This window comes from Rattus norvegicus, chromosome 17, assembly GCF_021556685.1.
Source record: "Rattus norvegicus strain SHRSP/BbbUtx chromosome 17, alternate assembly SHRSP_T2T, whole genome shotgun sequence".
Lineage (NCBI taxonomy): Eukaryota > Metazoa > Chordata > Mammalia > Rodentia > Muridae > Rattus > Rattus norvegicus.
Genome location: NC_141550.1, coordinates 26,381,591 through 26,396,876, shown reverse-complemented (window position 1 = coordinate 26,396,876; position 15,286 = coordinate 26,381,591). Strand labels below are relative to the sequence as shown.

Here is a 15,286-nt window from a genome sequence, read left to right as displayed (position 1 = left end):
TACAAGAGTGTGTTCCAGGATAGCCACGTGGATACAGAGAAACCCTGTTCTCACATTTTTTTTTTTTTAAATCCAGGGAAGCCTAACCAGATTCCTTTGGGTTCACCTAGACCTTTCTGCCCCTACACACATTCTCTGTAGCAACTTCTGTTCAGCCGTCTCACCCACAGCAGTCCACACACTCATGAAAGGTGGTTGTCGTCTTTTCCTCAGACAAAGCCCTAGCCTTCTTTATGCCGTTTGATTCTGATACGTGTGCCTGGCAATGCTCTGAGATTGCATGTGTTCTCCAGCCCGACCCAGCTATGGTGGAGAGGGAAGATGGCAGGTATTTTCCTGGCTCAGGCACAAAACCTGGTTGCCTTGCTGCTCTGCCAGCCTCCTTCCCCCTGGGACCTGTAGTAACCTGAAGTGACACCGGAACCTCTCTGGGAGGCGGTCCTTCCAGGCCTTGGGATTTAGCTGAACGAAATGTGCTTGCTGTAGGAGGGACTGTAGCCATCTTGAATAGGGTGGTCACTCAGTCCGTCTGCTCAAAAATAAGAGAAAACGACACAGTAGTTACACTAACACAGCTTAACCCGGAGCCAGCACTTCCCTGCTCTGGAGTGTGATAACATGTTCATTTTATTAGCTGAATATAAACAGCTTTTTCTCCTCAGTTCCCAGCTAAGGGCATGGGCAAATCCCACTCTTCATTTAGCCGAGTGTCCCTGGTGACAGCAGCCTTGTCCAACTGGCATTGCCAGGAAGTCCTTTCTCCTGCCTGTGCTGGGAGGTGGCCTGGGAGGCAGGTGTGAGTGTCCATCCAGAGGGCGTGTGAAGGAATCTGCTTCACATGCCAGGAGATTTGGTTCTGGTGAGGGACGTGAAGGAAAGTTGTGAGAACAAGTGTCCTATTCACAGGCTAGGAAAATAAATGTTTTACTAATCCTTAAATAACATTTTACTCTGAGGTGTATTGGCAAATTTTAGTTTTATTTCTGTAGGAAAGTCTCATTTTTAGAAGTGTGATTTGTACACATTTAGGTAGTCGAAGTGAGTGTTAAAATTAGCTTCTATCATCCCGTTCTGATGTTCACATAGAAGGAGGGCAATGTGACTTAAAAGCCCTGACATTCTTGTAATGTTTACCGAATGGCTTGCTGTTTGTCATCACAGACTGGAGCTTATTTTAAGCATTGTAAACAGGCCTGCTCATCTGTGTTTAAAGGTTATCTTCTCACAGAGGGTAGACAACGACGAAGGAGGCATCCTATATATATTTTTCCCCCACCCAAGGACTCACCCAAGAAAATTCCATCATTGAACAAATATTTATCTGAGCAGCTTACCGTGTGCCAGGCAGTGTGCTAAGTAGTGAGAAACAACGGAGCCTATATAGTCTGGACTTGCTGGTAAGTAGGCAAGAGGGAGGAGTGGGTTTCTTACCTGTAAGCGTCAGGATGGATGTTGGGAGCAACTAAGAGGTGACTATGTATTACCTGTTCTGTCCCTTCAGTTCACTTGTTAATAGAGTCCATTTTGCTAGCCTCCATATAAGGATTGGACAAATAACCCCATATAAAAGTCAAACACATTAAGGTTCAAGTATCTGTTGGGGACCACGGCCAGCAATGATTACACATTTATTGCTAACAAGTGACATGGGGTTCAGTGGGGGGTTGTGGGAGAGGTCACCGAGCAATTTGAACAGAAGGAATTCCTTGCTGATCTGAAATTGATGCAGTCTCCGGGAGACCATCTCAAGGAGTATTGCATCAACCAGAAGGTTTTTGACCTGCCTGGTAAAACACACACACCCAGGCCTAGTGGTTACCACGGTCTGGGTGGGACGAACTGTTGTACAGACAGGCTGGGCGATGCTTGGGGAGATCAGCCCTGTGGATTACAAGCCCAGGACCATTTCTGGAGACTTGTATCCAAGCCGTTAGGCTCATCATGGCAGCCATCCACAGAGAGCACAAGAAGATAAACTTGTGGTTTCAGCCTGAGGAAATGGCAGGCTGCCTTAATTTACCCACCTCACCTCTCCGTTTCCACGGGCAGAGCAAGAGACTGTAATAAATCTATTTCTCAAACCCCTTTGTAACCTGGTGTTCCAGTTACTGTTCTGCTGCTGTGGAGAGACACCGTGAACAAGGAAAGTTATCAAATAAAGCATTTTGTTGTTGGTTTTGAGATGGGAGTCTCCACGTGGCCTCGGTTGTCCTAGTACTGTCTCTGTACAGCTGGCTGGCCCTGAACTCACAGAGATCCATCAGCCTCTGCCTCCTAAATGCTGGGATTAAAGGCATGCGCCACCACTGTCTGGCATAGGATAAAGCGATTAATTGGGGGCTTGTTTTCATTTCTTAGGGCTAGTCCACGCTCATCACAACAGGGAGTGTGGCGACAGCCAGGCAGGCATGGTGCTGGAGTGGTAGCTAAGAGCTTATGTCTTATCCATAGGCAGCTGGTAAAGAACTAGACTGGCATGGGATTTTGAAAAGCCCACCCCAGTGGTCCACCTTCTCCAATGAGCCCACATCTCCTAATCCTTCCTAAAGAGTTCATCAGCTGGGAATGGAGAATTCAAATATAGGAACCTAGGAAGCCAATCTCTTCCAAACCACCACACCTAGCAAGAAACTCTCAAAGCTGTGAGTGTCCCCAAGTGGTGTTGTGCGTTGCCATCAGGTGGAAGCACTCCACTTAACCATGTGTTTGTTTGTTTTTAAAGCATCCAACTGTGGCTTCCATTCCTTGATGAACTACACCATCTGGCTCTGACTGGAGATGCTCCTGCATGTTTAATACATTTATTCAAGTAAGAGGGGGAAATTAGCATGCGCTTGTCAGTTAAAGGAAAGGGCATCAACACTCCGGTGCTTATCAGAGGAATCGTAGAAGTCAAGCCCGAGTCACTGTAGACAGTCAAGTGTCTGGTTGTTGGGAAGCTGGCTCTGGGAAGCCTCTCTTTCTCTGAGGATCCTGCCTCAGTCCTCTTCAAATGGGCATGGAAACCCCAGATCTATGTAACCTCCTCAACCTTCCCAATTGTAAGCTTCACCATCTCACAGCCTTGATCGGTTACTGACATCAAATCCAGTATCAGAATCCTGCAAGGAAAAGGACAGCCTGTGAACTCTTCCCACATCTCTCATCCTTGTATTCTTCCTTCCTGATGCTCCTTGATTATTTCTACCACTTTTCTTCTGTTGGGAAAAAAAAAGAAAAGAAAAGAAAACAACTTCCTTTGTCCATTCTTTAAAGGCAAGTCCCCTTGCAACAGAAATATACCTTTGCCTAAGAATGACTTACTCAAAGGAATTGAAAACTTGCATGCACACAGAAAACTGGCCTGGATGTTTAAAGCAGCTCTCTCTTTGTAATTTTTAAAACCCAGAAGGGGCCAACAAAACCTGCTTCAGGAGGTGAATGGGTAGCCCAGTGATTTTCACCCTTCCTAATGCTGTGACCCTTTAACGCAGTTCCTCATGCTGTGTTGACCCCCAATGATAAAATTACTTCATAACTGTAATTTTGCTACTGTTATGAATCTTAATGTAAACATCTGTGTTTTCTTCCAATGGTCTTAGGTGACCTCTGTGAAAGAGTCATTCGACCTCTAAAGGGTCTTGATCTACAGGCTGAGAACCACTGGGATAGAGGAAGCATGATTCAGCCAAAGAGTGAAACAATCATCATTCAGTGCTAAAAACAAACACCGATACAAAACTACAACAAAAACAAGGCCCAAAGTAAACTGAAGTATATCGTCAGAGTAAAACAACAACAACAACAACAACAACAACAACAACAACAACAACAAAAACCCTGGAGTTTGTCATTCCACTTCTGTATGATTCTGAAGAAGGTGATGCCATGAAGACAGTAAAAGCAAGCAAAACAGCATCACACGTGGTGGTTTGAAGATGCTTGGCCCAGGGAGTGGCACTATTAGGGGGTGTGGCCTTGTTGGAGGAGGTGTGGTCTTGTTGGAGGAAGTTTGTCACTACTGGGGTAAGCTTTATCGACCTTTCTCCTACCTGCCTGAGGGTGCCAGTTTTCTGTTTACCTTTGGTTCAAGATGGAGAACTCTCAGCTCCTCCTGCACCATGCCTACCTGGATGCTGTCATGCTTCCTGCCTTGGTGATAGTGGGCTGAACCTCAGGACCAGGAAGCCAGCCCCAATTAAACAATGTCCTTTATAAGAGTTGCCTTGGTCCTGGTGTCTCTTCCTAGCAATGGAAACCCTAACTAATACAATGCACAGTCATCTGGGGATGCAGGTGAGGGGATGAGTGGAGTACAGGAGGTTTTAGGGGGAGTGACTGTGTTCTATGTAAGAATAGGGGGGTGGGAGTATGCATTTGGAAGCCCACCACCAAGAATGAGTGATGTTATCTGGAGACTTTCCGTAATGAAATGACGCGTCAAGGTGTATCAGTTGTAACACATGTATCACTGTGGTGGGGAGTTCAAGAAGTAGCATAGAGGGCATGTGGGAAACTTGTATCTTTCAGTTTTGGTGTAAACCTGAAAATGCCCTCAAGGTTTTCTGTTTTTGTTTTTTGTATTTTTTCGTTGTTACTTTGTAATTTTTTTTTGACAAATTGACAACAGAACAGCAATCAAGCAGATGTAGAAATTATCCAACGTCATCCAAATCAAAGCCTTTTTAACTAGTTGTCACAGACAGAACACTCTCCTTGTCAACTACACATCCTAAACCAAGGGAAGAGTCGCAGATCTTGGCAACAAAACAGTAGTTTTATATTTTATGCTGATCTAGTGCAGAAAAAAATTAAAACTTGCTAATTAGGCTGAACATCATAGATGTCAGGGGATCTTTAGAGGTAGCAGTAGAATCCATGCGCTCTGATAACCCGCAGAAAATAGGGGAACGAATCAGCAGAGCCCTACATACCTGTGGTACAATCACGAAAGATGTGACATTGTCTGGTCCCAGGAGGAAGAGAAAGCTCTCGAATTTTTCTTTTCCCCTCCTCCCTCTCTCCTCCTTTCCCATCCTCCTCCCTCCTTTGCTTTCTTTCTTCATCCTTACAGAGTCTTAAGTACCCCAGACTGGCCTTGAACTCTATGTAAAGAAGAATGACCTTGAATTGATACTCTCCCCTCTACCTCCTGGTACTGGAATTATAGTCCTGCACCATCATGCAGTTTATGTGGTTCTAGCAAAAAAGGTCCATAGGTCCTTCTGGGGAAGAACTAGAGAAAGGCCAACAGCAAAGCTTTTAGGTGTCTTATTAAGGTTCTTCCTCAGGGGAATCATGGCCACATCTTTATTCAAGGGGTTCTGCAGCTGGCTCAAGTCTGGAAATTGGTTCATTGGCTGAGATATTGCCTTTTGCCTCGATCCAATGTAGTCTTTCTTTGATTTGTTTGAGAAGTTTTCTGCTTATACAGATCAAACAGATAGGCAGTAGGCTTTCTATGTATATATTTCATGGCTGGAAACACCATGACTGATTAGCCAGTACCAAAGGTCTGAACAAGTCAAGCCATTAGAAATTTTTCCCTCTCCTGTGCTGACCATTAAGGGCTAGGTTATTAGAAACATTGTTTTGTCTATGCTGTCCATTATAATAACTCCAATCACCTTGTCTCTGGTGATTCAATGCTGCCACCGGGCCCTTGCTACCTCGGGGCCCATTAAACCCATTGCATTTAATTCATCCATTTTAGCAGCAGCATCTTCAACCCTAAGGCCTGGCACAAGAAAAGGGAAAGAACAAAACTCTTCAAATGTGTTGGTGCCCCACCCATCAGTTTGCGTCTCATAGGATTCATGAAGGGCATATCTTCTGGGCCTTCCCATTGTGGAGGATTGGGTTTTACACAATGTATCCACTCTAGCATTGCAATTTCCCTGAGCCTTAAAATCCCTTAGTCAACACTAAGCCAAGGGATATCAGGCATCTCCATACACACATGTGATTGTAATATATCAACTTAACATTATAATAACAGATTTGCTATATTCCATGAACGACTATGAATACAGCATTATTTTTTAAAAAGATTTATTTATTTTATGTATATGAGTACACTGTTGCTATTTTCAGACATATCAGAAGAGAGGCTTGGATCCCATTAAAGATGGTTGTGAACCAGCATGCGGTTGCTGGGAATTGAACTCAGGACCTCTGGAAGAACAGTCAGTGTTCTTAAATGCTGAGCTATCTCTCCAGCCCTGAGTATAGTACTATTAACTATATCTTTAATTCTATCAGTGTTCCCTTAATCTTTGTCTCTCTGTGTCTGTCTGTCTGTCTCTGTCTCTCTCTCTCTCTGCTATACTATCCATTCAGGATACCACTGGAGGTTTTTCATTTGTTGTTTAACTTTGAGAAGAGGTCTTGTTATATTGCCCAGGTTGATCCTTCCCACCACAGGCTCTCAAGTGCTGGACCAGTGTGTGGCTCACAGGAGTTTGTATAAAACTACTTCCTCCTCCAGTCTTGGGAGCGATTCACAAATGGAGGGGTGGTAGTAGCAGAGCTTCTTGAAAGGCTATTCGGGACTTGTCTTGAAGCTGTGTTTGCATGGTAAACTTGTTCATTTGGGGCATATTTTGTACTCCAGGGGCAGATGGTTCTACTCTTTCCACAGCTCCTAGGCACGGTGATAACCTTTAGGGAGCTTGACTTTGACTCTCAGCAAATTTATCTATCACCCTGGGCTTCGTGCAAGGAATAGAGGTTGTAATGAGTCGTTTTTGCGTGAGCTTAGCACATCTCCTTGGCATTGGACTCTGGCTTGAGAACCTGTTCAGACCCATCTCCTTCCCCCTGCATTCTGCTTCCTACCAAGGGTTGCTGTGAACCACTGCCCTTTCCCTCCTGATCATAAACGAGGGGTTCCTTGCTGGTCTTCCTGGCTCTGCCCTGAGATGTTATGTTGAACGCTACATACATGCAATGACGGGATGTGTTCTTTCACACGTGCATGATGGCAAGATGTGTCTATGCTGTGCTGTCTCGTCTTTAATTTTAATTTGTTTACTTGTTTATTTTAGTGTATGAACGCTGATTGATGTCCTTCCCAGGGTATCCATAGTCCTATAACATCTTGGTATACCAACTTTCTGACAGAACTTCCATTGCTTTTCCTTCTGATGCACCCTGCTGTAGCCTCATGGGTCTTTTTGCTGTTTATCAAGCACATCAGGCATGTTCCTGGCAGGGGAGTTTTGCCCGCACTGTCTCTATGGTCTGAAAGCCTCTTCTCAAGATACATACACTCCTAGCTGGCTTCCTTTGCTCTACCAGATCTTCACACAAAGCAGCTTTCTTCAGGAAGCTTCTCCTAAGCATCCTTTTGCTTCTGCCCTTTGTCCTGTCTATGCCTCCTCCATAATACTTACCATTCGATAAATACGTGTTTGGTTTGTTTGTTTGCTGGAACATCATGCATTTAGTGGTTGAAAACAACACACACGTCCTTCTCATGGTTCTGAGGGTGTGAAGTCTGGTTCATGTGGATCCTCTCTCGGTGGAAAGGTCCTAGTAGGCTGAGGACAAGAGGTCCCTGTCCTGGGCTCTTCTCTGTAGGCTCTGACTGATAATCCACTTGTACGTTCATCTGGGTTGTTGGCATGATTACCAATCAAAGCTGGGGTTGCCATTAACTTGATACCTGTTAACTGTGCCCCTTACATTCCCTAACTCATTGCCACTTCACTTCCAAAGCCAGCAAGGGAAGTCAAGTCTCTCTTGGGCTATGCCTTTCTCTTGATGTCTTCTTCTTCTTCTTTTTTTTTTAAAGACTCCTGGGATTCTATTGGGGCCCTTGAATTATCCAGGACCAGTCTCGTCTTTAGGGCACCTGTTTAACAGTTTTATTTCTATCATTAACATCCCCTTTGTAACACACTGTAAAACACCATTTTCATAGGTGTATTGTCACCTGGAGTGAGGAAAATCCCCAGCCAATTTGTGGTACACTGCTCATCCCACTGTAGTTTCTGATTGTCTATTCTCCGGTCTAGATGACAGGTAGGCACAGTCCTCTGTTTGGTGTCTTCAATTTAGAGCCCTGCTCACCACACATCAGACATTTCACTATTTGTTAAATAAAGGAGTGACTGTGTAGATAGACTCGGTATGTGTATAGTCTTGTTCTTCTTTCAAAGCTAAAGGTCAATGGCACTGATTTTTATTTTATTGATACAGAGATTACTATGCCGCCAGGGTGATTTGGAACTCAAGACCACCATGGTTTGTATGCACTATTCTTCTAATCTGCATTTATTCTCTGTGTGTGTGTGTGTGTGTGTGTGAGAGAGAGAGAGAGAGAGAGTGTGTGTGTGTGTGTGTGTGTGCGCGTGCACGCACGCGCGCGTGTGTTCTGGCCTCCACATGACTCAGGTATGCTTCTTAAAAAGGATTGATAACACTATAATTCATATTTTCATGTAGCTAATAGAGACACACTTGGAATACTGGCTAATAGAACGCCATGAACCCCAGAGACTGATGGGTCAGGGAACCCTGCCCTACCCAACAAACACATGTCCAGTGCTCTCTCACAACAAACGTCCTCAGGGATAGTAAAACAAGAAATGGAAATTTGGTATTCGATTTAAACACACAAAAAAAAGTGACTTCATTTACACATGCCACTTAGCCGATGAAAAATTCAGAAATGACCGAATGGAGCGTCTGGATTCCACTAATACTTCATTGTTTGGTGTTCTATAGACAGTTTGGGTTCTAGGAGCGAGAGATCTGAGTGCATGTGACAAGTGAGACTCAATAAATAACAGATTTGCTATTTGGGTTACAGTGTGGAAAAAAAAGATCTCTGGAAACAGATTTATGTATTAGTTTTTCACTCTGCCACCAGATGTCCTCCGAGTAGGAAAACATGATGGCCTGAGTGACATTTTGAAGTGTGAATGCCCAGCGTTTTTGAACAGACAGTGACGGGATGGTGTGAGGGACTGTACACGTGACCGCAGACTTTGCGATGAGACACATATTTTGAAGTTTGTCTTACAGGTGTAACTTTCAGGAGCAATATTTATTCAACACTCAGATGTTCGTTCCTCGTCCTCAGCAAACATTTACTTAACATAGTTCCTTCTCATTAATTCCCCAACTGGTATTTTTAAAATGTGAGTGAGCAAGTTATTATATTTTGGAATTAATGTTGAGCTCCTCCAACCTTGTGCTAATTACAGTGATGAGAGCTTAGTATTTTGAGTGTAGTGTCCCAAGGCCTCGGGGAGGGCAGAGTTTGGGCTTTGAAGCACCATGGCTGCATATTATAGGACTTTTATGTTGAATTTTGAAGGTCAGGGCTTACGGCTTTGGGTAAGGCAGCTGAGTGGACCTGATTTAATACAAAATCAAAGCGCGTGCTTGAGGCTTTGTTTTTGCTTTGTTTTGCTTTTGGTTTTGTTGAGACAGGATTTCTCTGTGTAGTCCTGGCTGTCCTGGAAATCGCTCTGTAGACCAAGCTGGCCTCGAACTCCTGGAATTATAGATGTGTGCCACGATCACTGGGCTACTTGTAGTGTATTGTTAATGAGGTAGTCTGCACGGAAGAATGGAGTACTTAGCATATTAAATGAATAAGCAGTATCATTTGGAAGCAAGCATATTTGGCATATTAAATTAATGAGCAGTATCTTTTCAAGTCAGAATTTATTAGGCCAAGCACGTTGTAAACATACAACTCCCCATAATGTGTAAGGAACAGTTCTGAAGACAGGCATTTTTAAGAATTTTCTGTGAGTTACTGTGTCCCAGTGAGGATTCCCACCCTGTCTCTGGTATCGCCGAACGTGTGGAACAAATTTGTGCTTTATGGTGAGGCCATCTTCACATCATGAAGTGGGGCAAGGGTGGGACAGACAACCTATTTCCAGAGACTGAGGCCATCTGCACGAAATGTCAGCCAAGCAACCAGATGTTTGCTATGGGTTGGCTCGGACATCTGGCTTCTTGACGGGATTCCTCCTCTTTCCCCCCATATGCTCAGAGAGAACTGAGGGAAGCTTGTCTGGGTTTGCAGAGGAAGGGGCAGTAATATTTTAGTGTCCTGCAGGGGGCGAAGTGACCTCTGATTTTCTCCAAGTGTTCACAGGTTCCAGTGAACTCCAGAGGCAGGCCTGCTCAATCAAGTCACGTCAGTGCCATCATTCTGCATCCACTTAGAATCAGTCACACTGTGTGCTTTGTCTCATCCTCTGATCTGACACCTCCGGGTCACATGGAGTCTCTAATGGGATGTGGTCAAGAAAGTAGGAGGTGGGGAGGGACACCGATTAAGGTTCTCTTTCCATCCCGAGTTTCACTTGACATACATAGAGAAGCTGTGGTCCAAGTCTGACGTCATTGAACTCTTAGGATTATCCCTTTTTATTCATCTCTTCGAACTCAGGTGTGCCCAAGTGCTTGCCTGCCTGCTTCCTGTAAATATGACATGGCCACATTAAGAACACACCATAGACAAGTAGAACACATCTTTTGTGACCCTTGGCTGAATATCACCATCCTTATGACATCCTACCTCACATCCTCAGACTCTCATACTCACCACCTGAAGGCACCACCAAACACCCCCTTATTCTGGCACTATTCTACGAGAACAGAATTCCTCTCGGTAGGGGTGGGGAGTCTATGACAGACCTGAATTAGAGCTGCTGTTGAGATGATGTGGTTGATAATGCTTCAGTAAGTGACATTTTAGACTCACACCATGGGGGGTTGAGGGGTGGCTTAGAGGGGCGGAACAGTAGTGTAGCCCACATGTCTGTTCTCCACTAGGCTTATTTTCATAGAGTCATATACCCCAGATGAGTCACAAGGCCACTTTTGTGTTTTAAATGGCACTGCCTAATGGAGTACCTTCGGGGTTTAATTTGTTTCTCTATTTATTTTTGTAGATTTCAGCACTGTCTTCACTGCCCTTATAATTTGAGCTCCTTTTATTCCACATGTGTCTTGTCAGACTTCCTTCAAAGAAAGTGTGGCTGAGTGTGTGCGAAGAGGAGGTCCCCAGTTCGAAGCTCATGAGCGCTTGTTGGGACTTCCTACCTTCTGAGTGGAGTCCCTGGCCTCTTGGGGACTTGTATGGTGTCCTAGACAGAAGAAGTGGTGTGTGCCTTTATGTCTCTGGCATCCTTGAACCAATTATCAAGGATCTAAAACGTTTCAGACCCTGTAAACCAATACTGAAAGTAGGTGTCTGTTTCGTTTTATTTATTTATTTGTTTGTTTGTTTGTTTGTTTATTATGTAAGTACACTGTAGCTGTCTTCAGACACACCAGAAGGGGACATCAGATCCCATTACGGATGGTTGCGAGCCACCATGTGGTTGCTGGGATTTGAACTCAGGACCTCTGGAAGAGCAGTCGGTGCTCTTAACCACTGAGCCATCTCTCCAGCCCTTGTTTCCTAATCCTTAGTGTTCTCTCCAGGTGGAAGAGTCAAATGTTTAAAGGGCATTCGCTTCTACCATCTACAGATGAGTGACCATTTGAGTAATGCAGAAGGAAATGAATTGGCATCTTTATTGGCAGAAGGTGGTGTTGGACGGGGTCCCAGTTTGTTCAGGGATTGAAGCAACCTGCATTCAAGGACCCTGTTTATTATCCTGACCATTTTCTACACTTTTCAGGCTGCTGGTGCCGAGACTATCTTTACCACCGTCTTTACGTCTTACTTGGCACTGTGTAACTTATAATTGTATTTCAGCTCATTAAAATGCAATTGCCAACTGCATTGACAGCCTAGCAAGAGCATGGGAGAGGGTTTTCTTGCAACACTGGGGCCTCTTTCGTTTGGGTTTTAGTTTAATTACTCAAATGCAGTCCAAATGAAGAGATAACTTGAAATATCCAAGGGGAAACCTCCAGGACTCTGATTTAGTTTAGTCCTGCCCTCTTTGCAGCTAGTGTGTGAGCAGCTTCCTCGAAGGGTGTGTCTTAACTTACAGCAGCTGCCTTTGAGAGCCACGTGTCTGCTAAACGCCTACATTCCATCAATAAGACAAACTAAGCAGGGAAGGAGAAAATTGTCATATTATTTTCTCCTTCGGTAACGGTGTGGATTTAATAGCTGTGTTTATTTTTATTTAGCGGAGGAAGAGGAAAGTTTAGATCGGGGTCATGATCAGATCTGTCTTCCTAGCAATAACCTCTTTGCCGATCTTACCCGCCCAAACAGCTCCTGGTGCCTCCAAGAATTCTGTGTGCTAGAAACCTACGCTCAGCAGAGGCAAGGCCTTGGGAGAAGGGAGGGTGAAAGAAGGGGGTGGGCCTATGTAAATAGCTCGCAAGAGTCATCTCTCCATTGGCTGGTAGCCTGTCCGTCATCGAGTAGGGCAGGGCGTTCCTGGGCTTGAGTGCGGTACCTGAGCGAGACGCGCAGCAGAAAGCCCACGTTGGCGGCGGCCGGGAGCGCAGCACGCACAGGCGGGAGACTGCGAATTCCCGAGCCGACGCCGCAGCCTGTGTTCCGCGCTCGGCTCCTCGGCTCTCCCATCGCCCTGGAGAGCCGGATCCTTCGGGAACCCGAGAGGAAAGTCAGATCGTGGCCGCCTCCACTTGGGGAGGCGCGCGGAGATTGCGAGGGGGAGCGACGGTGCCCGAGGGCGGAGGGGCGCTGAGTTTCGGGCCAGAGGGAAGTTTAAAGCGACGCGAAGAAAATTGGCTTTTTAGGACGCGGGGTCGCCCTGCCCGGGACCCGGAGAGGAGTAAACTCCACGATTGTCCTACAAGCCAGGAGAGGAGTGTCCGAGGATGGTGCCAGGCATCGACCCCATCTCTTGATCTGTGGTCTCCGATTCCCCTCGGCCAGCCTCCTGCGGGGTCTCAGGGCAGCGCACGTGTGCAGACAGCAAGTGACCGTGCCGTGACCCGCCAGGGAACGCCGGCTGCAGCGCAGTCCTGTCTCGGACACACCTGGCTCAGCTCGTGCGCCTCCAGAGACCTGCGGGAGAGTGGGGGATCCTGGCCGTCACCCCGTCGTCTCTTCTCCGCCCGGGCTTCTGGGGGCGCCGCGGATGACCATGAGAGATAAGGACTGAGTGCCAGGATCGGGAAGAGAGCCCGCCGAGAGGTGGCGGGGGCTGCCCACTCCAAGGGCCACAGCCGCCGCGCTCGGGCCTCGCTCCGCCGCTCGACGCCTCGCGGGGCCCGCGGGGACAGCCGGGCCGGGCGGCGATGCCCGGGCTGGGGCGGAGGGCGCAGTGGCTGTGCTGGTGGTGGGGGTTACTGTGCAGCTGCGGCCCCCCGCCACTGCGGCCCCCTCTGCCGGTAGCCGCGGCCGCCGCCGGGGGGCAGCTGCTGGGAGCCGGCGGGAGCCCTGTGCGCGCCGAGCAGCCACCGCCGCAATCCTCCTCTTCGGGCTTCCTCTATCGGCGGCTCAAGACCCACGAGAAGCGGGAGATGCAAAAGGAGATCCTGTCGGTGTTGGGGCTGCCTCACAGGCCGCGGCCCCTGCACGGTCTCCAGCAGCCTCAATCCCCCGTGCTCCCGCAGCAGCAACAATCGCAACAGACGGCCCGCGAGGAGCCCCCTCCAGGGCGGCTGAAGTCCGCTCCGCTCTTCATGCTGGATCTCTACAACTCCCTGTCCATGGACGACGAAGAGGATGGGGTGTCAGAGGGAGAGGGACTGGAGCCCGAGTCCCACGGAAGGGCCAGCTCGTCCCAGCTCAAACAGCCATCTCCCGGGGCTGCACACTCCCTGAACCGCAAGAGTCTCCTGGCCCCGGGACCCGGCGGCAGTGCGTCCCCACTGACCAGCGCACAGGACAGCGCTTTCCTCAACGACGCGGACATGGTCATGAGCTTTGTGAACCTGGGTAAGGTTTTTAGGGGTAGCATCGCGCGGAGGACAGACCCCTCCTTTGCAGTCTTCTGGGCTCAGCGGTGGGAAGAGGTGGAGGAGCGCGCGCGCGGCGGGGATGAGGGACAGCAGGCGCTCCTGACACCTGCGCAGCCCAGGGCTCGCCCGCGCTCCGCTGCAGTGGGAGGGGCTGGAGCTCGCAGGGGTGCCCGCGGAGAGTGAGCTGGGGACACCTTTTCCCGTATTCTTATTTCTGCCGAGCCCAGGCCACCTCAATTCAAGTGAGTCTGGCCAATGTTGGTAAGATAAGGAAGGCCCTCTGCACGCTTCCCTCTGAACTGTCCTCCTTTGCCCCCTGGACGTTTGGAGTGCCGCTTTACCCATATTGACTGTCAGGGAGTCCACTAGCAGTTGAAAACTCCGAGTACCTGATCTGAGTGCTTTAGAGAAACTCACAGGTGTTGAGGAAGGAGGGCTTCGGTGGCTGAAGAAGGTCCCACGGGACCTTGGAAGGTGTGCCAATCCCAGCCAGGCGGGGCTTGCGTCAGTGTGGGGCAAGATTCCAGCGCAATTGGGGTAATCCACCCAGTGCCTGCGCTCTCATGCCCTTGGCCATTGTCCCAAAAGGTTGACCCTTTAATCAATGCTGTCCAAGCTCCTGGGGGGAGAGAAAGGGTGCGGGGGTAGGGGCCAGGGTTGGCCGCTGAGCTCTACTGAACTCCGTTGCCAGGCAACAGAATGGAAAGTCGAGGGCTGCTAAATTGGGCTCTGCCACTAATGTTCTGTGGCAAACCCGGACAGAGAGTCACGTCCCCCTCCCCCTTGAAGTTTTCTCTCATCTGTAAACAGAAAAGGGAGGTGGGGTAAGGAAGACTGCCGAGTCAGTGCTTCCGGTCCTCGCTAGTTTTTATTCATACACTTAGTATAGACCAGGGATTTAGGAGTCATGTCCCCAGTGGGTAGACCTGGGGAAGTCGACACACCCAGAGTGGCTGCAGCCGCTTCTGGGTTTCTGTGGGCTTTCTCTCCCTGGGGAGACCCATGCCTGTGCCCAGGCCTCAGAATGGGTTAGCATGTGCTTGCCAAAAGGCCTGTCAGAGGCGTCCATCACTTTCAAGTCAGTAGTTAGAGAGTGATGACCCAGTGTTAAGTATCTAATTGAGTTCTTTGCGAGTGTAGCTAGGATTCTTAGTTCCGCTGAGGTGGAACTGGGTATGAGGAAGAAAAACGAAATAAGAGGAGCAACTGAGTGGAGCAGGAGCAGGAAAGTGTGGAGGCAGAATGACCAGTATCCAAGCAGTGCTGAAATCCTCCTGGGAAACGCACGAAACAGAATCTCACAGGGAGTGGAGGCTCAGGGCCTGCCAATCCCTGCTACTTGCACCTCCAGGGGATCTGATTGGACAAGGATTCTCACAGTGTATTGGAATGGAGTTCAAGGCTGAGCTACCCCCAGGAAGCTTTCTAAGGAAATTGT

The 15,286-nt window shown here is 47.9% G+C and overlaps 1 protein-coding gene and 1 long non-coding RNA gene across 7 annotated transcripts in view; both read left to right on the top strand.

Annotated features, from left to right (window-relative positions):
- Bmp6 (bone morphogenetic protein 6) overlaps positions 1 to 15,286 on the top strand; it is a 255,105-nt gene that overhangs the window by 90,904 nt on the left and 148,915 nt on the right. For 2 of the 6 annotated variants that reach the window (XR_015640639.1, NM_013107.2), the window contains 1 exon segment: positions 12,390 to 13,825. The exons of the other annotated variants lie outside the window; for them this stretch is intronic. Coding sequence is in view for 1 of the 2 variants with exons in the window: in NM_013107.2 (NP_037239.1) it covers positions 13,183 to 13,825 (643 nt within the window). In the remaining variant the exon portion in view is untranslated. 6 annotated transcript variants of the gene reach the window in all.
- On the top strand, positions 2,723 to 5,172 carry LOC148000081 (uncharacterized). The gene is made up of 2 exons (XR_015641560.1): positions 2,723 to 2,809; positions 3,582 to 5,172. It is a non-coding gene; the product is annotated as an uncharacterized LOC148000081 (long non-coding RNA).